This window comes from Amphiprion ocellaris, chromosome 6 (genome assembly GCF_022539595.1).
Source record: "Amphiprion ocellaris isolate individual 3 ecotype Okinawa chromosome 6, ASM2253959v1, whole genome shotgun sequence".
NCBI lineage: Eukaryota > Metazoa > Chordata > Actinopteri > Pomacentridae > Amphiprion > Amphiprion ocellaris.
Genome location: NC_072771.1, coordinates 27,481,676 through 27,491,531, shown reverse-complemented (window position 1 = coordinate 27,491,531; position 9,856 = coordinate 27,481,676). Strand labels below are relative to the sequence as shown.

At 38.3% G+C, this 9,856-nt stretch overlaps 1 protein-coding gene across 5 annotated transcripts in view; it reads right to left on the bottom strand.

Annotated features, from left to right (window-relative positions):
- Positions 1–97: 97 nt before the first annotated feature.
- frmd3 (FERM domain containing 3) overlaps positions 98–9,856 on the bottom strand; it is a 69,490-nt gene continuing 59,731 nt past the window's right edge. For all 5 annotated transcript variants that reach the window (XM_055011267.1, XM_035947368.2, XM_035947370.2 and 2 more), the window contains 2 exons: positions 5,781–6,018; positions 98–5,378 (listed from right to left, as the gene is read on the bottom strand). In XM_055011267.1, coding sequence (XP_054867242.1) covers positions 4,898–5,378; positions 5,781–6,018 — 719 coding nt within the window. In that variant the 3' untranslated portion in view covers positions 98–4,897. The remainder of the gene's footprint in view (positions 5,379–5,780; positions 6,019–9,856) is intronic.

Genomic DNA, 9,856 nt, shown 5'->3' with positions numbered 1-9,856 from the left:
ACACAAACTGTAGTAACTCTGTTCTACCACACGAGGGACACAAAATTCTGCTTTCAACAAACTTTAGGCTGTGGCAGAAAAATAATCCACACAATACTGGCCATATTTCAATATATACTCATTAGGGAGTTTTATTGTGGCAGTATTAACATATAAAACAATCCATATTTTCTTTAATAACATACAAACATTCAAAATTTTCACTTCACAAAGTTCATAAGGCTTGGTTGTCCCAGAAGAGAGGGGGTCATTACTTAGGGATTTTTTTTTCCTTTTATTTGATTCTTCTTAAATTAAATCTCCCAGAGTTTCTTATTAAAAGAGATTAAATGAAAAGAAAAACAAAACAAACAAAAAACAATTAGACTAACAAATAGAACAACAAAACAATCAGTCTAACAGTTGAAAACAACATAGGGACCGTGCAAGAGAATCTGCTACTGTACATGCCCACACAACACTGAAATAATATAGAGTTTATTTTCCTCTTATACCATGTGATGTCCAGCAGTTTTGCATATAGTAAACCTGAGTTCAAATATTTAAATTCTCAAATAAATGACTTAAAAGCAGTGTTTGTTGAGTTGAATTCAATGGTAAAGCATTTTTCTTAGATTTGGACAGGTAATTAAATTTAAGGTTTGTAAATACTTGACTCATGTCAGGAACGTCTGAAATTGCATTAAGAAATACCTCAGATGTGACATCGACTGCTGCGTGATCTTGATGTTTTATATAATCACAGTTTTATTTATGTGTATAGGCAAAAAAAAAACAAAAAGTTGTACTCTCAGTCCATCTATATGCTGTTTGTCAAACACAAGAACTCAAGTTCAGTAGCTCAAAATAAGAGCTGAATCTCAAGGTGGTTAAATTCCTCTTTAAACGCTGCAAAACTGAAAAAAAGAGCTACAAACTAATATAATGCTACAGTGTCATATGGGCCAAGATCTGTTTCCATCACAGAACCAAAAGGCCTTCTTTTGTAGTTTGTAGTGAGCTGAGGTGTAGGTTTACTTTCTGTTAACTCTGTCCGGTGGTTTTAACGAATCCGATTACAAACTGAACATTTCTATAATGTTTCTGATATTCAATTAACAGTGTAATTAAGTTTCTTTGAACTGAAAGTGAATGAACCCCAAACCCTGCTTATGGTATACAGAAGCTAACATGCTAGCATGCTCCGTTAGCAATGAGGTTAGGTGTTAGCGCTAACATTTAGCTTTAATGGTTTACAAACACACAGCGAAAGCACAATGAAGCTAACTAGTCAAACATTTTTGGGCTGCTCTTTAGGAGATTATAAAATGACATTTTTCCAAGGCGTAAACTTTTTTTTAGATTGAGATGTGATCAGACTGAATCTACTGAGAGGACGCTAACAGATTAGCAACCACATGGTTGAAATGAGGCCCAAAGCACACTGCAGGATATGTTTTGTATTTTTTAGGAACTGCTTAGGTGACTAATGCCTAATTCTGGGTGACTCATGTCTTTCCTCTTGGTAAAAACAGATAACATGCATTTATCTAAGATGGATCAAGACAGCCAAGCCTATATCTAGATTGCTTTACAGAGACAAGACACACAGAGGGAAAGAAAGGAAATCTTTACCCACACTGGGGTTTCTTTTGTCACAGCTATAAACACGGTATTTACAGATGAGGGCATGCAGTTTGCATTGAGAGGTCAGCAAAAGGAGCCGAGAGAAAGATTCTTCGGTTTAGTAACAGAAACAAAGGACGTCTGTATAGCTGTGTACATGAAGCCTTTCCAGTTTCTTTTAATTTTAAATCTACAGTGAATCGCTCAAGCATTTTGGCGCCAGTGCATCAACCCAAGGAGATGTTACAAATGAAGACAGGATGATATCCCCTCTGCTAGTGATCGTAGGAGGAAGGCGATCATTCAACAGTCCATACAGATCAGCAAAGTTTTTTTCTCAGGATCTGCGATATTAAATGCAAACATTGTCATCATAGTGGTTTGGCCCTTTGCTTGGTTTCACCGTTGAAACTCAGTGCATGTGCTGTAGTAGGAAAATAAATGCTTTTTCCCAAATAATTGTGTATCTGTTGTCACTGCATATTTGCTATATGCATAAAGCCCGTTAATGCATAAAGTCTACAGAGTTGCATGACAACACAGCTGATAGTATGGGGCAGCAACAGTGGAGAGAAGAAAATGAGAGGACTGTGATGGTTAGATGGAGCATGGAAATAAATTTTAAAGCGTTAGTTCAGTTCTTTATGAGAGCCTAAATACTGTGTGTGAGCTTTAATACAGAAACTGGCCAATGTAGGCCCCATGCTGCTCATTTCCAGCAGTATAGGCTCAGCTATAATGGCCAAACTCCTGGCTCTCAACAATGAAGACTTTTTGTCTAAATTTGTTTTATGAAAATCACACAGATGCATACATAGTCGAGTGAAATTAGGCTGCAACAACCCAGACAGTCTGCAGCCATCTTTATGTCTGGCTTTACACAGTGTTTGGATACTCCTAATAGCATAATAGCAAGACATATGTGAATGTCATGAATAAATTATATAGTGTATGCTGTGATTAGATGCAGTGTTCTTTTTCTTTTCTATTGTTTCTGTTTTCTTTAACATAAATTGATAATGCCCTTTCCTGAGAAATCGAACTATATTTTGAACACAGCATTATTGTTTTTTTTTTTTAAACATCTGTTTTTTTATTTAATCTGAAGTCATCTCTCATCACTGTTCCTCTGTGCTCCCATCTGTATTTAGAGCCACTATACTATAACCAACAGGCACCGTCTCTACGCTGAACCAATAATGTTTTGATGGCTGGAAGTTCCCGAGAGTTACTAATGACTCTTCTGATCAGGGTTACAGGAGTTTCAGATTTGCTGAAACCCTCACCTTCATGTACTTATAGTACACACACTTGTATCACAAAGACCAACATATTGTCATACAAATTAACTTTTCTATTAAGTCACAATCTACATTTTCAGTCCTTTGCCTATTTTTTACTTAATTTTTTTTCAGAAGTTTTTGCCTTGGTTGTTTTGTATTTGACTCCACAGAGTCCTAGCAATCCAGTATTAAAACATTTTCACTAGTGCATATCCATGAACACAGCCCTACTCAAACCAGAATCCCATCATTCCAAATTCACCATTAAACATCCTCCCTATGTGTAACATCGTACCTCTGTCATGTTGGTCACAGATTGTGAAAATACTACCATGTACTCACACATAAAGACATGTACGCCACATGATGCTATCACAGATCGTCTTCGAAAATGCTACAAATTGTGTTTAATTTGCGTCAGAGTGTAACATGCGGATCTGTTTATACAAGCTAAATAATTGCAGCTGTATTTGTTCCATCTGATCAGCATCTTCGGCACAAATAAATTACTTGTATGAGAGGTTTAGACGATTAAAAGCATCACTTGTCCCTTCATGTGTCATTAGTAGTTGGAGTACTTGAAGCATTCTGAGTGAGCCAATATATCTCTTCAGTTTCCTCTAAACATCCACAGAATCCCCACTAAACTAGCACATAATGAACTAACAAATGACCAGCCTCAAGTCTAAAATCATGGATAACTGTCCTATATTGTCATTTTCCCTCATGAGCCTTTATGTACCATTTTCTTTCTTTAGCATTTCTATACATGTTTTCTCTCAAATCTCTCCACCATGTCAAAAGTTGCACTTTTAGCCTTAACCAATGAGCTAACATTTAGTTCAGAAGACATTTATAAGTTCAACAAAACACACATCAGCAGGCTGAAGTTTTACACCTGCCTCCCTCCTGTTTCCAAAATGACATCACATAATCTGAAACAGTTGAAATCTGTGGTCCGTGTAAAAGATTTTGTGCTATAACCTCTGTAGGAAAAAACCCAGGGTGCTACCGGGCCAACAAACATTGACGGTAGACTTAAAAAATAGTTTAAATTTCTCGACACCCACCACCCTGATAAACTTCATTAAATGAGCTCTTTTTTTGTTGTCTTTTGTAAACTCTTAATTTGAAAATAAGCTCAAAGTAGATTCTCTGACTGAAAAATTCCTGAAAGATCTGATCACATAAAAATGTACAAAAACGTTAAAAACAATTTATTTAAGATTGGTATTAATTATCAATATCTCTCTTTTGTTTTTTTTTTTTTAAATATATAATGTACCTCTGACTGTGGCTATTGTGTTCAGTGGCAAATCAATCGTTCTGTTCCCACCCACTCCGTCATGACTGACAGGCTCCATGACCAATCAGGTGCTCTGCTCTGAGGATGAGGACCAATCAGAATGATTGATACTTACTAAAGAGTCTCTCTATCAACTTGTCAGCATCAGGAGTGAACAGGCCTTTAAAATTCTTTTGAAACAAACCAACTCCTTTTCACTTTTCTCTGTCCATGACTTCCCTCATGAATTTCTTTCATAAACAAGTTCTTCCATGAACACAGTACTTCTTGTCTTTCTTTTCTGTTCATTTCTGCCAAAAGTGTCAATCTTAACAAGTGACTGAATCCTATAATTACATCTTATTTCTCTCTTATCTATCTTTTCTTGAAGGCAGTAAATCATGGTGCCAAAGGGGTAAAAAAAATTACTTGTTTCAGTGTAAGTCAGTCAGAAATACTGTTGTGGGAATCCTGACAGTCAATCAAAGTTTTAATCAAAAACAACAATTTGCAAACCGTCTTAGGTGATGCATTGTAGCTTTGCATGAAATAAAACATACTTGCTTACAAGTGAAATCATTTCAACCCATTGGCAGATTGTTTTTATTGCCTCAAAAGATGCCAGTTGTTAAGACTGAATATAAGATTAACTCACATGTTAAGACAGACATTCGGGCTTGTTTCCCTTGCAGTGACTCTCCTTTCCTTCTGCTTCTGCTCCTCTTCAGTCAGACCAGATGTTCTCCATGGCCATGCTGATCTTACACAGGATCCAGCGCCGCAGCGGGCAGTAATACTCGTAGTGAAACTGCTCAAACTCTGGCGTCTGGCGGATCTCGTGGAGGAATGACACGTCGATGTCTGACTCGAGTAGCAGCAGCAGCATCGGCACAGTGACCAGCAGGACGCCCATCACCACAGCAATGAAGCGGGCCATGCTCAGCACGCAGGCGTTGACTCTCTCATTGGACGACAGCAGGCGCAGGCTGCTGGTCAGGACTCCACTCATTCGACTTCTTGCAGCCTGGCGGGTGCGTTCGTAGGCCCGGTCTCGCTCCCTCTCAGCCTCCAGCTGGGCCTGGATGTCGGGGTCAGCGTGGAGCTCCCTCAGCAGCCTGGCGGGGCTCTGAACTGGAGAGGAGAAGAGCAAGTCGACCCCTCCCTGACCGTCATCTACCGGGGTGGGAAGCATGCTGGCACAGGGGCTGCCGAGGAGAGGGAAGACATTCAAACACGTTTAGAAAACACGTTTTGTTGAAATGCAACGGCCTAAAAGAGAAAAAAAAGCCTTCTTACAGTCTGAAGTGTCATTTTCTTTTGGCAGAAGTAAAAGTAAACACCGATAATTGTCAGGTGAAGCAAAAATACTTCAAGGTCTGACAGATACATATGACTATAAACGTGTGTCTAAAAAATAGCAATATAAACTGTATCAAGCGAGAGACATGCCCCAAAATCCAAATGTGATGCTGTCAAGAAGAATTATGTTTGAAATAAAAGGGCCAAGAAAATCCCAAAACATTCTGCAAAAGAGCAGATAAAGTATTGCTAAAATAAAAACACTGAATAAATCTGTTTTGGACAGTTTATTATAAAACCCTACAGACCTGTAGGTGAGCTCAGAAATAGTGAGTGGGCCACTGCTCTCGTCATCTTCCTCCAATCTGTCTTCAGGTTTGGGTGTTTGAGGTCGCAGATTTGAGGTTTCCATGGAAACACGGGGAGGCTGCAGGTCGACGCCCAGAGCAGAGTTTCCTCCATCAGGACTTTGTTGCTCTGCATCTGTAGGTGCAGCTGAAGGTTTGAGAGGAGACAACGGGACAGAGTCCTTCACCGCAACAACACCTGGTCAGGGAAAAAGACAGAAGAACATCCATCATATACTCGGAAAATTAAGCAAAATATGGCATTTCACACACTTTGTTTCATTACACCAACTCCATAGTGGGAGTAGCACTATAGAATAATGTGGACACTGAGTATTAAGGTTACTAGCTTGCTATTTTTGCTACAGTAGTAGCTTCAGTTTGATCTGAAGGCTACCAGATTATTAATAACAATGTGGCTGTACAGAGCTGCCACACCTTTATCAATATTCAATTTCTGGGTAATTTTTAATGTCTGTTGCATGTTTCAGTGCGGGAAAACAATCTCACAAATTAAATGCGTTATTTTGTGTGCAACAGTTCCTAAGGGCCCTCTTAACTGTTTTCATGTTGCAGTTGAACACTTGAACCACATGATGGCACTCCTGTATCACCTAAACATCCAGCATATGCTGCGTGAAATGAAAAATTTGCATTCCAGCATTAAATAAATGCCCTGAAAATGTAACAGCAAGTTACATTTTGTTAACTCCAAGTGCACGTTGCAGCTGTAAGTCATTGCATTTGGTTTACGGAGACATTAACTCCAGTTGCTGTGTGGATGATACAGTTAAGGCTGTGATGAACTTCCTGATGCTGTTTAATCTGTGACTGTGTTCATACATGCTAATTTCAGTTTGTAGTAAAATAAAAATGATGCACTGTGCACGTCATTCCTGATGACATGACGCATCCTGACAACAGAGCAGCTGTGTGCGGACGCTCTTCACTCTGAGGTGTTGATTTAATGATGAATATTTGATACATAACTGATGCCCCAAAGCACACGATGTGAATCTGAATCTGTGATCAAGATGTGTATGTGTGTTTGTGAGTGTTAAACATAAGTCCAGCTGTCTTCCTGAGGTGGATTAAGTAGGAGCTCGGGGGTAAATGTCCAGTGATATATGACTCAGCTCGTTAACACCTCTAATCCAGACTCTTGCCGTCTTACGATCACACACACGTGAAAAATAACAACCACACTTAATGGTTAATCATACATTGCCATAAAAAAAGAAGAAAAAAAATTAAGATTTTTGAGAATCTGTGGACTCTTACTTCACAGCACATGACAAAGAAACAAAGGCTGACAGATCAATGTGAAATAAAGATGCTTATGTTTGCCACAAACCTGAAGCTACCAATATTCTCTGATACAAAGAATCAGCCACAGAAACCCATGACTAAACTGACTAATCAGTTACCATGCCAACTGATTCAAATATGAATTGAGAGAAATTAAAGGAGAGAGGACAGAAAAAAAGAGAGAGTGGAGAACCCGAGGAGCAAGTGGTGACAGCTACCATGGAAACAGAGTCAGCAAAAAGCCAACAAGTGTCTGAACTCAGGGAGGGGAGAAGAACGACATATTGTACTTGAAAAACAGGGAAGCAGGAAGAGAAGAAAAACTAGGCAGAGTCTATGATGCTGCAAGTAGACAGATCAAATTTATGCAGTTCAAAAAAATGCTGCACCAGACTTGGCCTGTAATAAATTGAGTTTATTGTAATTAATCATCTTGCTACCTACAGCAGGGTGAGACCAGACTGTTCCAGAAAACAGATTTAATACTACAAATCATAGGATGTGTTCATACTTGGGTTTCAGTTAAAGTAGCTGCGTTACAGTGACGAAAACTTAATTATCTGATGTTGATGGCACCGCATACAGCGTTGTGCAATTTCTCCAAAATGAATACAAAATATGATATAATCACGTGTCTTTAACTGACTTTAATTTGCAAATAAATAAATAGTAACTTCAGATAAATATAGTTTTTGTCCTCCCTTACTTTTTGCCTTTTGTTATTTGACAGAATCAACTCAAACATACAGTCCAAATAATGTGGCAAGAAAATAATCATCAGATGATCCTACAGATATATAGAAACTCTTTAAACATGGTAAGTGCTGTATTCTTTTAAAACATCTCATTCACAATGTCTTTGCAGTCTAGATCCAACAAAAGCATCTGGGTCACTGCAAATATTTGGCTCAGAAGGCTTACTAAAATGACTTCATCATTTCCTTCCTGTTAACTACGTCTGAAGCAAAGTTCAGCTCAGATCATGACCAAGTAAACTTGAAATCAGGAGGATAGAAACATTATTTGCAAGTCAGAAGAAAGAAATCCTATGTTGTGACTTTTAATTGAAGCCATAAGACAGTTACGATGGTACTGCTGCTGCCCCATTTATAATCCTGTCTGCTTTCTGTCCTGTTAGCTCAGAGTCAAACGTCTCCTCGGATGAAGTGATTCACACCACAAGGTGTTAGATTCCTGCGTGGCCACTGAACATGCACGCAAACACACACTAATGCACACACAGAGTTTTCCCTGTTATGCAAGTAACAACAGACCTATTCATCTTTGACATGTAACCTCATCTTCAGCACCCAGTCACCTCCAAAGTATAATTATCTGTACAACTGCACATGTGTGCAAGAATAAATTTGCAAGTTAGTGTACCAAAGGTTTACTCAGCTCAGTATATTTCTTTAAAAACATCTAAACATTTTAATTTCTGTTTGAAGAATCACTGCATTGTCAACTAAAGTTAGAAATCTAACTTTCTCGCAAAATATTTTTAAATCGTTGTTGCACAGTGCTAAAAAGATAAATGAAGCTCCGTGCTTTGTAGTTGAAACACCTATTTTTCATCTAGAAAGCTACAATCTCACTGTTCAGTTCAATTCAACTGTAAATGTTTCCACTTACTTGTCAGGAAACAGCCTTTTTCCCTTGCCCCTCTAGTCTCAAGTGAAAAGCAGGATCAACTGTATCACTCCTAAGGCTGGTGAAGATTCAGTGTCAGAGTCAAGAGCACTTCAGTAAGAGATTAGCCAACAGGAGGGCTAGAAAATGAAGCCAGTGTGTGTATCCTCAAGCCCAAAAGGCAAATTTCAAGCAGATTAGTCTAAATGCATGAAGCAACCTTTGGTACATCACATGATAACAATAATTAATGGTAATCAATAATAATGAATCTTAATTATTTTATCATTTTTATAACACCAAACTTTTGAACAAATAAGCTTTAATGTCACTTTGTGAAATTACTCAGTGTTAATGTTTTTGAGGCCAAAATTTCTGATAAGTGATCATATAAACATAGTAAAATAAAAGCTCAAAAATCTGTGCTGCAGTAGTTCTCTTCCACTCAAACTTTCTACTAAAAAAATCTACCATTTAAATAATTAAAGTGTCTTCTTCCAATCTTTCATCCTTTTATGTCACATTTAATCTCTTTTCCATTCACACATAAAACATTGCATGCAGAAGAAGTGCACTATACTGAAGGTATTATGTTTTTTTAATGAGCTGCATAGTGTAAAATGTTGCAAGTGACATGCATAGTACATTGTGGTTTACTATTCAAACACATGGCAGCCCACACACACACACTTGCATCTAAGAAGTCCCCTGAGAGTCACAGGATGTTTGGTAGATTACACTTACAGTTTGCACCATGCTGTTGCCACAACAGATCTGGCAACCCAACAACTGATCTAAACAGGTTCACACAGTTAATGTGCTTTTGTCTCTTGGTTGGATTGCAGAAATATATGTTTAAAACTGAAAGGGAAAAGTCCTGTATTTGTGTGTGCACTGACAGCAAAAAGAAACTTCACTAAATGACATTTATGAACTGTAAAACGTTGCACCACATTTACCATACTATCTATATATCCATTCATCTTACTCTGTTCCAGTGTATTTCTCTGATGTGCAGTATTGGTTCCAGCGATGCGTCCCCCGTGACCCACCAGTCGCACATAAACATCCCGCGCTGTGTGATTGGCTATACGTAGATG